Source organism: Zeus faber, assembly GCF_960531495.2.
Source record: "Zeus faber genome assembly, chromosome: 22".
Taxonomy (NCBI): domain Eukaryota; kingdom Metazoa; phylum Chordata; class Actinopteri; order Zeiformes; family Zeidae; genus Zeus; species Zeus faber.
The window spans coordinates 5,930,920-5,945,613 of record NC_137209.1 but is presented as its reverse complement, the minus strand read 5'-3'; the positions used below and the strand labels follow the sequence as shown (position 1 = coordinate 5,945,613).

The window sequence follows — 14,694 nt, the reverse complement described above, 5'->3', positions numbered from 1 at the left end:
TCAACATCGATATCCATATCTATATCCAAATCATATCACCATCCATATCCATATCTATATCCATATCATATCAACATCCATATCCATATCCATATCCATATCATATCAACATCCATATCCATATCTATATCCATATCCATATCATATCAACATCCATATCTATATCTATATGTATATCCATACCTACTGTATAGCCATATCCATATCAACACCCATATCCATATGAATTATGTGGAGGTAGGGGGAAGATTTAAACTGTGCAGAAGAGTCAAACGTGGAAGAGATGGAAGGGAAGGTGGGGGTGGAGCAAAGAGGGAGAGTTGCAATGAAGGAGGAGGAGAGGGAGGAGGAGAGGGAGGAGGAGGAGAGGGGTGGGGGGGGGGGGAGCAGGCGTGCCTGGATTGACCGTGCTCTGGGGATCAGCTATTTAAAGTTGAGTCGCTGCGTGGAGAGTCACCCAGGACGCGCTCAACACACACAAACACTCACACACACTCACACACCCACACACACCCACACACACACACACACACACACTGGCTTTTACCCCCAAAACGCAGCATCCTGAAGCGGGATGCGGATGCTGAGGCGGTGATTCTCCGGCAGATGGACAGTCGCTGACACCGGAGCGTTTCCGTCGTCGCGGCTGGTGTTTCGTGCGTCTTCCCCGCAGCTTTGCTCAGGTACGTCGGGACCTCAACCCTTTCACCCCAAATTCTGTGTTCCGGTCGGACGCGCACGGCTTCTGACCTGCAAACCCCCTCCATGATAGTCATCCTGATCTATGGACGGTGAATAGATGACATCTGACGTTAATTCGTTTATTTCTTTTCCAATTAATTTATTTTTTATTTTTGAAAAAATAATAATAAATAAATAAATATATATATATATATATATTATTGAATGTAATATACATTTTTCATTAAAAACTAGAGAATGAGAATCCACATTGGTACAGCAGTAATTATGTATATTAAAATGCAGTTATTCTAGATTCTTGTATATTGGAAAAATGTGTAAAATTTGAAAAAAAAAAAAAAAAAAAACATGGAAAATAGCAAAAAAGAAAAATAGCAAAAAGTATGTAGGAGGAATAGGTTAAAAAAAAAACTAAAAAACAAACAAAGAGGAAGGCGTTATGATAGTGTTTAACGTCGCCTGGGTTGTTTATTTGGTTTGGTGGAAGGGGGCGTGTCCGTGGGAGGGGCGCAAACTTGGGAACTTTCACTGCTGGGACCTCTGAGGCATTTGATGGTTGAGAGCACCTTGGAAAGTGGTCCAGATCCATCGCAATCCAAGAAGTGGAAGTTGAAGCTCAAAAAGCGAACCTTCACAAAATCTTTTCGATGGCTCCACACAACAATCACCCTTTAAAAATACGTTGAGCGTATTTAAATGACTTTTAGTCACTGAACCCAACACACACCAGTCCAAATAGCCTTTTATTGTAGGCTGATTGTATTAATAAGATATTATATATATATATATATATATATATATATATATATAATAAGGGCAACAATAAGTAATGATTTTAAATTTGTGTGTGCGTGTGTGTGTCTGTGTCTGTGTGTGTGTGTGTGTGTGTGCGTACGTGCATGACAGGGAAAGAGAGAGTGAGGTGGGGGTGGGGTAGTGTATCTATATCTGGAAGCCCAGATTAACCTGTCTGGCACTGTGTTTCATTCAAATCGTTCCCCACACTCCCGTTAACGCGTATAATCCCCTTTCCACAAAGTCCAACAACATGCATGTAACTTTGCACGTAAGTTCTTTCCGAGACACCAGTTTGATCAATTGGGTTTCTATGCATTTTTTACTTCTCCCAGAGGGATTAATAACGTATACATGTACTTAGTAGTACATTAGTCATTATACCATGTAAAATGACTGTCTTGTCCACAAAGTTCTTCTTTTTTTGCAGATAAGATAAGATAATATGACAAATAATAAATGGGCGGTTTCGGAATACAGGGTAATGCATATCTCCAATTTCAACAATTTATGGCGGTCGTAATTAGGACTGGGAGGACCCTTTTTTCAAGAGACTGGCAGGGGCTTTATTGTTAATGGGTCCACACACACGCACACACACACACACACGTATGTACACACACACACACACACACACACTCTCTCTCTGTATTTACGTCATGGACCATGGCAGAGCAGTTTTTTAGGGAAGGGCCATCGTGCCAAGGCTCCACGCCACATCGACCTCGTCCAGAAACAGAACCATTTTTGTTATAATACTCAGGGGACCTGGAATGGAAAGGAAAGGGAAACTCAATGGAAACATTGTACTGCCAGGGTGTGGGAAGATCCCGATCACGTTACTGTAAACTATATCTCTACTGGCTGGCGGCAACCTTATATACACACAGAATGACAAACGTGTATTGTAAAGGTAAACGACGGCCTGAGCGGGGCACGCAAGCGCTCGGTGGCAGACGCGGAAAATGCCTGGTCCAGAAAGTAAAACTCCGCGCCATGTTTTTTTCACTCAAGCCACGCACCGACCGGTCGCGGTGTGAGACTTGTGGGAAGCGAAGCGAAAAGAGCCGACCACCCACTCTCGTCAGCCAGACCGACTAAACCGAAGGAAGAGAACTGAAAAAACGTAACACATACATTTTTTTTCATTCTCCAAAAGGAGCCCAACTTTTCATCACCACTGATCAGCTGATTCGACGCAAATGAGCAAAACCCACTCAACATCCCGGAGTGGAGTTTTACTTTCCTGAATCCGGATTTTGGCGGGCGGGTGGGGCTCAACAGTAGACAAATTCAAATATGTTATGGATCCATCACTTCACAGGCAGATGTTAAAGTAGCTCACATCTCCAAACACGGCAATGCAGAAAAGGCGTTCTGGCCGTGACCTGAGCCAGAGAGAGAGAAAGAAAAAAAAAAGAGAAGGCTCCACTTAACTCCCACTTCCCTGGAAGGTGTTGCGCAATCTCCGGCTCCATCGGCCAGGGGCTGCAGGGCAATTAAAAAGCTTATTGTTCTGGGCGGCACGTCCCTCACGCACGCACCAGGGCAGGGGCCAAAATGAAGTTCTCCTTTCGGTTCAACTCGGTGGTGCCTCTCACAGCCCTCTTCCGCTTCCAAAACTTTCCTCCATTTTTGCGGTTGTCTTATTTCCCGTCCATGTTATATATCCTGCTATCTTGACTGTTCTGTGCTTGGCTTTTGGACTTTTTCTGGTTTGCGTGGGTCCCTATGATTGATTGATTGTGTGTGTGTGTGTGTGTGTTTGTGTGTGTGTGTGTGTGCGTGCGTGCGTGTGTGTGTGTGTGTGTGTGTGTGTCACAGTTGTTTTTCTCATTCAGCTTCCCAGGCTGCTGTTTTGCTGCCAGAACCCCACAGCCAATAATGACTCGGGCCCAAAAATTCCACACCACTGACCACGGCCCTGTGTGTGTGTGTGTGTGTGTGTGTGTGTGTGTGTGCGTGCGTGTGTGTGTGTGCGTGCCTGTGTGTGGACATGTACGTGCGTGAGTTTGGGGCGTGTGCCGCGTGAGAATTTTAATGTCTCAGCATTATTACGGCACAAGAATTTCTAATCGCTGTGCAAATAGGTCACCAGGGGGAAAGTGAAGGACGACTCTCCCTCCCTCAATCTGTCTCACCCTTCAACCCCCCCCCCCACCCTTTCTCCAAGTTTTAATACGTTTTAAGTTGGTCAGAATATTAAATCCTGAGCGTTGTTTTTTTGCGCCACTCTGGTTCCTTCCTGAAATAAAAACTTTATATACACTATAAACATCATAGTCTATATATAAATAAGAGAGAGAGAGAGAGCGAGAGAGAGAGAGAGAGAGTTCACGGCTTTTAAAGTCGTTCTGTTTGTGCTCCGTCATTTTTCTACCTTCGAGGTTTAACACGAAATAGCTTGTGTCTCGTCCCTTCGAACCAACGCACAACAGTAATTCCACCCATCTGTGGCTTTATCTTATCGGCCAGAAACAAATAGATAAAGGCGGGGTGGGGGTGGAGTGACAAATGGGTTCCGCCACCAAGCTTCGACCAGCGCGCGGGTCATATTTATCGACTGTGCAATATTTGCGACCGCACGCCAAGCAGCGCTATGCGACACCAGATCTGGACGGCACAACCTGCCAAATGTAGGAATTGTGCATCCGCCGCCGGGGACCTCCAACCCAGAACCACAGCCGGCCTGATGGCGCACGTCGCGCCTGGGGCCTCCGAGTGAAAAGTGCCGGTGCCTGGACGGGGTTTGAGCTGCGGAGATTCAAGGGAAAGGGCGGGGCGCGTTCAAGGTGGCAACAATGTTGTTGAAGTGTGCGTGTGTGTGTGTGTGTGTGTGTGTGTGTGTGTGTGTGTGTGTGCGAGAGGGGGTTATCAGTGTCAACCTCTGCTGTCGCCCATTGACGTCTGTATTGGGGGATTAGACGGACCAGGGAAGGCCTGGGGGTGGGGTGTTGGCCGATGGGTCTCAGGGCCAATGGTGTCGGTGTAGATTAGCCTGTCATTGGAAGATGTGGCCCCGCCGTGACTGACTGGAGAGTAATTCAATCACGCTGTGACCCTCTGACAGAGATAAGGAGCTGTCAGCGCGCCCAGACATCCCGGGGGCCACAGGCTTTGATAAGGCAGGCTGAACGGGAACCGAATTTGGGAACACGGGCCACTCCATAGACGCATTCTTACACAGGGCACCGCATTAACGCGAGTGATTTAATGTTTTTGGGGTTTTTTTCTTCTTCTGGGTTTGAATTTGCTGAAAACCTTTCAGAGTTTTATTTCATACATTTTACTCCTTTGTTGCCGGTTTTAATATTTGATATCTTTTTTTATTTTTTTATCAAATTCCATCCAAGGAGGCCATTCAAATGGAATAATGTAATAATCCAGCTTAACTATTGAATGTTAATATTCCCCCTTTTAGAAACCTCCGTCATGGGTGTGAAGGCGCTCCAGTGCTTCCCATTCTACAGGCGCTGCAAGGAGCGCTGCAAGAGCAGGAAGTGCCCCCCGGCGGCAGGTCGGCGCTACTACACCATTCATCTCAAATCATTCAGTTCAATTATTTTTGGTCTTTCCCTCCGTTTTTTGGGGTTGTGTTGTTTTTATTTTACATATCACGTCTTCTGAAATGCGTTGGTTTTTGTTTGAGTCACTAATTCTTAAATAAAACGATTTACAGCGAATAATAAAAAGAAAAAAATCAAAAGCGATTTAAGCCACCATTCTTAAATATAACTAATTATTTAGGACAGAAACTGTGATTATACTTATTTAAGCCAATAAAATAGGAGAATTGAATTATCTTTGCTTTCCCTCCCCGCCCCGCCGCAGTTCCGATAGAGGAGATGAAGCCGCGCCTCTCCTCCACCGCGTCCTGGGGCAGCGACGGGGAGGGCGGCGGGAGCCTGAGCCGCGGCTCCCAGATCTACTTCTCCACCAAGGCCCGGCTCTCCTTCAGGCACCAGCTGGACAGCAACATCAACGCCGTGGACGCCACCTACTGAGGCCGCGGCGGGGCCCCCACGCCACCCGTGGCGCACTCCCACCCGGCGACGGTGCCGCCGAGCCAGCGCCAACTCGAACTTTAACCGCCCGCGATGGAATTGCCAAGGAGGTCCCGTCTCCTCCGTCACCTGACAGAGAAGCCGCGACCAGGGAGCGAAGAGAGGGATGAACTGTGTCGTGAACGTCTGTCTCCCCTGACGGAGGTGGCGCAAAACTAACCCACGCACGCATACACACACACACACACACACACGTGTTGGTTTGAACGGAGACAAACTGGAAAACTGTTTACAGTGTCATTACCGTAAAGTGCATTACTTTAATGTTTCTTCATTTCAAACGTTTATTTTTTTGCCCTTCACTATGTCTTCCTTTCCTTTTATGGTCTAAAATGCAAAATGGTTACAGATGCAACAATTAATTATGCCATTAGATATCACAACATCATAATCAAGAGTGCAGAATGTCTTTATGGGGCACCTAAAATTCCTATTTGAAGTTGAGAGTTTTCAGTTCAACTTTTTGTAACTGGACTCATTTGATCTATTTTCAAGTGATTCTTAACAACAAATTTTAGGGAATTAACAGTAAACAATAGTTGTATGACAACTTTTTTTTAACTTTGTATATTTTGTAAAACAATTATGCCAATTAAGTGATAACCAGCATATCAAATGTAATCTAAACTGCTGACCCGTTAACTCCATTGTATGTAAATGTCCAGCATGTAACTGGCCAATTGTCTTTATTATTATTATTATTATTATCATTATTATTATTAACAACAAAGCAATAGAAAAAAACAATTGCAAATTTAAAAATGTCTCCTGTGGCTTTGTTTGTCTGTTACCATTTGTCGAGATAAAATGCAGAAACTAAAAATGGCCTCTCTGAAAATATTGTTCTTAAATATCACCAACCGTCTTTTTCCAATTACGTTTATTAAAAAAGGTTGTCATCAGTTAAAAAAAAAACAACAACAACAACAACAACAAAAAAAACACTAGAAAACACAGAGCGGCATGTAGTTCATGTCCCATCACTGCATGTTCTTGGGTTTGGAGATGACGCCGTCCGGGTAACGCTTCTTGAAGCGAGACACCACATCGGGGTCCAGGAGGTGGATGCCGTCCAGCTGGTTTCCAAGCGTGACCCTAGGAAGGACGGGGGGGAGAGATAGAGTGTGAGAACAGTGACGAATCCAACACCCCGGAGCGTTTTTCCCCCGAAAGAACTCGACGGCATCTCACCAGTTGGGCTGGACGTTGTGAGGCCGCCCGAACAGCTCGATCTTCCGGGTGCCGGGCGAGAGTCTCTCGATCATGCCGTAGATCTCATCAGGTTTGTGACTGGTGGAGCGCACCTGGGAGGAGGGGGTCCAACGGAATGCGAGACGGAGCGAGCCGCCGTGACGTCATTACACTCGTTTCCACAAAGTATTAAAAAAAATATATATAAAAAAAAAAATAAAAAATAAAAAAATAAAAAGGTAAAGGTACATACCTCAGCCACGATGACATCACAGTCCAGGCCTCTGTTGAAACCCTGGGGGCTTCCTTTCATCCCCACCTGAAGAGAAACACACACATGAAGACTGGTATATAATTAGTCATTGTTGTTGCGGTGTTGGATGCCAGCGGTGGCAGGGCAGCGTACCAGACAGTGCTCCTTTCCGTGGTTGAGCCAGTGCCCCGTCCTCCCCGTTCGGATGATCCTCTGGAGCTGGTTGGTCTTCACCCAAATGATCTCATCTACGTGGTCATAGCTGAGTGTGGAGGAGAAAAAAAAAAAAGTCTATTATATCCACACGCACACGCACACACACACACCTTATTATTGGCCAAAAATAACTTATTACGATGCCTGATAAGAACAGAAAGACACTCACCCCCACAGGCTGAGGCATTCTCTGCCCAACTCCATAGCCCTGTCAGGAGGAGGAAAAAGAACCATATTTACCTAAAAACTGCATCACTATATTCAATCTGAAGAATGCTTAAACTAGTAGTGCACTAGTTGAACATGAGTTTGTTAAACAATTTAAAAAAGCAGGGTTTTTTTTTTTTTTTTTAATCACAGCTAGGCCTTCCCCAAGCACAATTCCTTAGCGGGCGAGATCATAATAATAAATGCAATAATAATCAAATCTAATATTTACTTAATGATATAACATCTCACTCCCAAGGCGAACGCGCTCCGGTTGATATCTCAGCACAATATCATCATCATCAGGGATTCTGGCTCTCATTATATTGTGATGTACTCGAGGGATTATTAGGAGATGAACTGTGTCGGTCATCATATCAACATCACTAAATACCACCACTATTATACAAAACCATTAGTTTAGGTGGAGTAATGTACAAAAAAACACTGACAGTGTGCCGTGAAATATCCTAACATTACCGACTATGTATTCAGTTCAAGATTTGAAGTATTTGATTTGGTTAGTATCGTAAAACTGGCGAGAAATCAAATAAAATCAGGAACAAATCGAAAAATCTAAATATTTCAGCTACACTCGGCGAGAGAAGGAAAACAACGATTTTGTTTCGGTTATTATGGCCCAGCTGCAACTGCTCTGGGCGGTGCGGTTACCTGACCGTGACCCAGAGGAACAGGAAGCCGTCGTCCTGCAGCATGGGGATGTGGAGCTTCCGCATCTCGTCGTCGGTCAGAGTGCCGTACGGCAGCTCCATGTGGATGTCCCAGGGAGGGTCGGCCATTACCACGGCGAACTTGCCCAGAATGGACACGTCCAGGTAGCGGATGTCGCAGCAGATCCACTGGGGGACACGGGAGAAGCAAGCGCCGTTGGGGACCATTTGCAGGGTTAATTCTGGCATTACAATATGAAACTCAAGGGCTTTCAAGTCCTTTTTAATCACTATTTCTTCAATTTTCAAGGTCAAAACAAATAGAATCTTAGTGTCATTATTTATATTCATTTTCCACATACATTTGTGGCTTTTATAGCCTCTTCACACAGACTAACAGGGGCAGGAAGGTGCACAACTAATGAAACAATAATATTAACCAACAAGATGAATGAACATCAACAAATAATTAAAATCAAAAACAAATTGTATTCTTTTCAAGGAACTAATGAAAATAACAACCTCGCCCCTGCTCATCTAACAAAACTAAAACTATTATCCTAGCAGATTTGTAAACTTTAAATAAACATATTTCATGAAACTTAATTAGTCATATCCAATGTGTGCCTTGCAATTCCGCCGCACCCCACTAAGGGGGCCCCACAGCTTGAACACCACTGATTTGGAACTCTTAATTTTCCCTTCTTTAATATCCTTTCATGTTATTATTATTATTATTATTTTTTAATCAGTTTCTACCTGGTCTTCAAGCTCTTATTCCATTATTTCTAAAACCCGCCAAATTAACAATTGACCCCCTTACCTGTGAGGGGAACAGCTTGCCCACGTTGCTGTCCGCATCCCCTGCGTGTAGCCCGAGCTCGGTGGCCCCGGCCTGAGGGCCCAGGAGGCCGCCTTCCGCCTCCGGCACGCTGTCGATCTCATAGTGGACGTATTTACAGATGTCCATGTGGAAACAAGTGTTGAGGAAGGAGCAATCACCCAGGCTCTCGTCTGTGTGCTTGTTTATAATGCGGCTGATAGGAGGGTGGGAGGGGTGAGAAAAAAATGAATCAAGCTCTTTTCAGTCAGGCCCCGATTGAAGAAACCTTTGACTCAATGACAGGATCAAACAGAGATAAAGAGGCAGATAGTGACATAGAGAACGTTCACCGACCGGAAGTGCAACTTGGTGCATGGCTGAGGAGTGTCCCCGGAGCGGACACACTCCTCTTTGGTCCCGTGGTCGCAGAACTCCTGGACCTGCGCCCGGCCCCGGGAACGGAACTTTTCCACGATGGACTGCTCCTTGGCTGTACTGGTGTTGAGCAACTCCAAGATTTCTCTGCTCACCTGCACACATCAGAATCCAAAATCAGTTTATTCCACCGGGTACATTATCATCTACAAGGAATTTGTTCTGGTGAGGTTCGGTGCGTTTAACTGCAGACCATTGGCATAAAAACATAAAAAAAGCTGTCCGAAAAAAGATGGAAAAAATAACATAAAATGGAAGTTAAAAAACTAAATAAAAAATGTGAATGTGAATAAAAGTCAAGTACAAATTTTAATAAAATTAGAATTAAAAAATGTTGTCAAATATATACACAACTTGCCAAAAAATACAAAGCAGAAATAGTCAAATATATAAAAATATACAAATAATGAAAAGTGATACCTTTTTACTCTGCTGCTCCTTGGTGGACTGTTGGTTCAGGAGACTCTCAATTTCCATGTCCAAGTGCGATGACTGGCTCTTACTGGTCCTGCCCTTCTTATCCGAGCCGCCCGCCGAGCCCCCGGCCTTCCAGTCGGACGCCCCGGCCAGCTGCGAGGAGGAGGCGGGAGCCAGGGAGATGGAGGTGTGCGGAGGAGAAGGGGCACTCTGGATGGACGGGGAGGAGCCGGGTACTCTTTTCTGGTGAATTTGGTCTTCCGCCTTTCTTTTGGCGCCGATGCGCTGGGCCGCCGCCCCTGCCCCGGTTCCAATCATGGCCCAAAGTTTTGTGTGGTCCACCGAAATGACGAGTGTAGAAGATGAGGCGGAAGTTGAGGAGGAGGAGGAGGAGGCCGAGGCCAAGGCGGGCTGTCGGACCTCAATAAGCTCCTGAGCGGAGAATTTGAGCAGCAGACTCTGGATGCAGCCATGACTGACTGGTGCTTCGGACTTTGAGAAATAAATAGACAAGATTTGACAAGAGAAAAAAAAAAAAAAATACAAATTAAAATCCAAAAGAACAATAAATAACGCAAAGCAGAAAAACAATATCAACTACGGCCATTATTATCTACGCCTAAACATTACGAGATGGACTTACGCCGCTGAGCTCACGTGTGATAGAAAGCGATTCCGTCGGCAGGGAAAGGCTCAGATCGGACAGATAACCCAGAAGCCTCTTCTCCAGCTCTGGGTCCGGGGGGTGCTCCGTCTCTTCCTGGGACGGGCCCTGGGGAGTTGGCGCTGGACTATCACTTCTTGTGGTGGCACTCTCTGTGCTGCTCCCCACATCTGAAAGATAGATAGATAGATAGAATCAAAAGATATAAGGCATAGATAGATAAATAGATAGAGACACTTTATTTATCATCAAGGTACATTGAAACACAAGTATTTTTTTCTGATTAACAGGAAGGAATGGTCTCAATTCCCGATTAAAGAAGGATTAAAAAAATATATATACTACAATCCAGAATTCACAAATCCGTATTATGATTTAATTAAATAAATGCAATAAATCCCCCAACCCACAACTAATAAATCACATTATTCATCCGCGCTTAAATATATTTCGATGTGTCTTCATCGTTGCTGATCGTCCCAATTCAACGCACCGCTGACTGCCGCGAGCTGCGCGGGGTCCTTCCGCCGCCGCTGGAGTCTCTCCCGCAGCGACTCCAGCTGCTTCTTGTGCGCCTGGATGTTGCTCCATGTGTCGGACATGGCGATCCGGCGGCAACGTCGACTTTGAAAACCACAGCGGCTGCAGGCGTTTACAACCCGGAGGACGCCGCGAAGCGCCAAACGCCCGCCATACGGGACATGACGGTGGTGCGGTGCAACCCCAAAGAAATGTCCTCTCCCCCCCCTAGAGCTAAATGGTTCCGGCCCACTGCGGGAGGGAAATGCCCCTCTCCCTTGACCCCAAAATGATTCTTTTCGTATTACATCAGTTGCATTCGTCATATCAGTCCACGTGAATAGCATCCGCATCCTACGAATAGATGACTGTAATGCAGGTGTAATTCATTTAGTTGCAAAAGCGGCGGAGGAGGAATTTGGGAGGTGGACAGGGAACCATTGAACGCTCTATAAATGTAACCGTTCAAATGCGCTCTTTGTGGTCAATGGGTCGGCTGTATTTGGGAATGCCGTGTTTGTCTTGTCGCTATTTCGCGTCAAAAACACAGGTTCAAGCGAAAGGAGTGGGATACTCCTTTCGCAGGCCCGCGGGGTGAAGCTCCCCCCGTCACCAAGCAGGTGCTCCCTTGTGATGGGCGCTAGAGGCTCCGAGCGTCCTTCCCGTTTGTGCCGAAAAACGGAGAAACGCGAGCGGGACCTGGGCGCAGACTGTTTTTAGTTTATATTTTAACCTTATTATCGTATTATTATTATTATTATTATTTTTAATCTTGTATGTCGCTTTGTCTGGCAGAAGAATTCGGCTGAATAACACATGGAAATATCCCTTGTTTGTTTGTATTTAGCTAAAAAAAAAAAAAAAATAATAATAATAATAATTATTATAAAAAAAAACGGAGAGACCCGCAGACCAAATATGATGTCGATTTGTATGAAACTTGTGAAACCGTGTTCCACAGACCAGTTCCGCTCCAGAATGATCGTCCCTCTTAATGTCCCTCCCTATCAGGACGCTCTGCTGTTGAATTTCCAAATGAAAGCCCTCTAAAATGTAATATGATCTTTGTGACCTCTCATTTCAGATTGGAACTAAAAGCAAACCTCCTGTTTCCACAGACTATATTTCCACTACAGAATTATATCAGCATCTTGGAATCAGTTCTTTCAGGCTCTTACCGTAATTTCTAGTTTATACATGTACCGCAGAACAACGTGGGGGCTATTTTAACCGCGTTTTTTTTTTCGAAGTGGAGGCTGGCTCGACCGCGGTGTAATACCTGATAGTTCTTCTTTTTCGGGAATTCAGCCGGCCGTCTCCTTGGCGTGGAAAAAAAAAAAATCCAAATATACAAATAAATGGTTGATAAAAAAAACAAGAAAAACATTTGTCTATGTATGGGAAGCCCTGGACTGGCAGGCTAAAGGTATGGGGGGTGTTAGGTGTATGGGGGCCTAGGAAATAAAGATACCAACTAAAAAGCTTTGAAGCCTAGTGTTTTTAAAAGAAAAAGAAAAAATGTGTGGGGGCATATCACAGATGGGCTTGGAAGCTGTTCTGATGCATGCGAGCATAAAAAAAAACAACCCAGAAAACTGCCTTGCCAGCTTCGGTATTAACTCTTGGAATGTGTAGAAGGCCAGAGGACCTGAGAGACCAGACCGGCTCATCGCTTACCAGCATGTTGCAAACATCATTTGGTGCCAGGCCAGTGAGAGCTTTTGTAAACCATCATAGGTATTATTAGTGGATAAGTAAGAGTGTAACTGTTTGTGAACTATCTTTTCGAGAATTTTACCGAGAAATGGGAGGTCAATGTAGGGTTAGTGTGGTCAATATTTTACCACTATGGGAAAAAAGTGCACTATCCAGGCCAGCACAAGGAAGATTAGACAGATTATCATCAAAAATCCTGGAGGCCAAAAAGACAAACCCGGTACCAAGCAGAGGTCACCACGGCCAGAGGGAGACAATTTTGATCCTTCGAAGAAAACAATATCGTTATTGCATTGCAAGTGATTTCTTTGTGAAAATGAATAAATAAATGGATAACAGTGAGTTGTCGTGACGTGCGATGATTCTCACGCCAGAGCCCTCGCTCCATGTACGTGTGCAAGGAATAAAGACTTGTACACGCATCTGAATCAACGCATCAATCCAGGTTACCGAGGGGATATTTTCTCCCTGACAAGGGTCACTGATCATCTTTTTGGCCCTTCTTGATCTGGAAGTATCGAGGTCCTGAAGGGTGGACCGGCCCCAGCCGATGTTCCTCTCTGCCCTGATGACCTGTGGGGTCTGGCCTCATCCTGGACGTTGACACGCCCACACCAGACACGCACCTTAATTGACTTTTAATTGGTGTTCCTCCCATGATGGACTAACTGCTAGGTGTTCCTTGCTGATGTTCTGAAGTGGAAACTTGGGTAACACTTTGAATTATGATAATTGTTTTGATGGTTTCGATTGCTGGGGTCAATTTGAGCCCAAACATAAAATACTGTATGTCTGTTTATTTTAACATAATTGTTGGGTTCATTGAGATCTTGACCACAGAGGAGGCAGTAAAAACGCTGAGGATCACTGAGTTCCATCAGTGGCTTACAGGGTCTTCCAGTGCCTATTCACATAGTTTATAAGAAATTGTTTAATAATTACATTTGATTTAAACATAATGAGTCAGCTGACTTTTAAAAAATATTTCTAATAAATATACTTTGTATTTTTTTTTTTTCAATCTGTGTGCTAACTTAAGATAAGAAACAGTTTTAATCAGGAAATTCAGGTGTCACAGCAGCAACAGCAATTAGAATGAAACACAGGTACAGTTAACAGGTAAATAGAGTAAGAGTAAATAGTTAAAAAAATGAAAACGATAAAACACTGGCTGCGGTTAGCCCGTTGTTTTATCTTATTTATTTAGTGATTTTAGTTTCGTGATTTTCATTGATTTTAATCCTGACTCCCTGCAGGATTCATTAAGCAAGATACACGCAAACAAGGCACGTTTCCATGTCCTATTCAGCAAAAATCTTCTGCATCCGGCTGAGCAAGGACAAAACCAAATACAAAATAAAAATAAATATGATAAACAAGCTAAAAATACCAATTAAAATATTATATGATATAGGGCTATCTCAAATTAACTTCAACATTTCTAGTTAAGAAAACATATCTTTCACAAATTTCAGCGACTTACTCAAGCGTTTTAGCTCATTCTTCCAATGGTTCAGACTGGCTTTAGCCTTCAAGTATCTTTATGTATATATTAAAAAAAAATATATGTATACACACACCTGTGTATATAACTTGATAACAACGCAGTATTGAGAACAAAGTCCCAAGTTCCCGTTTTCAACAAAATAAGACCCAACTTCACTGTGTTCACCGTCAAGGGTGACAAATCAACCTCCTTGGACTGTAGCCAGCTCCGCATATCACTCCAGAAACACTGCACTCGTGTACAATGGAAGAAAAACATGTTCCCCACTTTCAATTTCCCTTTCACAAAGTACACAATTATTCACAAAATTAAATCTCGATATCAACAATTTGTTTGTTGGATAAATCTCATTTAAACACCAAAGTTGACCTCTTTTACCTTGGGAGGGAGCGTAAATGAAATATGTTTTATTCTTATTTTAATCATTCTCATATCACTGATATGGGTAAGGAGAAGGCCGGGTATAAGTGTCTGGAGCGAGTATCCATTTTGGAAAATGGAACTCTCCCAAAAA

General features: G+C 44.1%; 2 protein-coding genes across 2 annotated transcripts; one reads left to right on the top strand and one right to left on the bottom strand.

The window, feature by feature from the left end:
* Positions 1 to 453: 453 nt before the first annotated feature.
* Positions 454 to 6,380, top strand: LOC307246883 (uncharacterized protein C17orf114). The gene is made up of 3 exons (XM_080022921.1): positions 454 to 683; positions 4,919 to 5,014; positions 5,329 to 6,380. Exons 2-3 carry the CDS (start codon positions 4,930 to 4,932, stop codon positions 5,499 to 5,501), a joined length of 258 nt encoding a protein of 85 aa, XP_079879047.1. The 5' UTR covers positions 454 to 683; positions 4,919 to 4,929; the 3' UTR covers positions 5,502 to 6,380.
* Positions 6,381 to 6,517: 137 nt separating this feature from the next.
* On the bottom strand, positions 6,518 to 11,148 carry mettl3 (methyltransferase like 3). Its single transcript, XM_080022920.1, has 11 exons — positions 10,932 to 11,148; positions 10,418 to 10,608; positions 9,778 to 10,266; positions 9,277 to 9,452; positions 8,923 to 9,136; positions 8,101 to 8,288; positions 7,391 to 7,429; positions 7,159 to 7,267; positions 7,006 to 7,071; positions 6,753 to 6,865; positions 6,518 to 6,656 (listed from the first exon to the last, which is right to left on the bottom strand). Exons 1-11 carry the CDS (start codon positions 11,038 to 11,040, stop codon positions 6,542 to 6,544), a joined length of 1,809 nt encoding a protein of 602 aa, XP_079879046.1. The 5' UTR covers positions 11,041 to 11,148; the 3' UTR covers positions 6,518 to 6,541.
* Between the last annotated feature and the right edge of the window lie 3,546 nt (positions 11,149 to 14,694).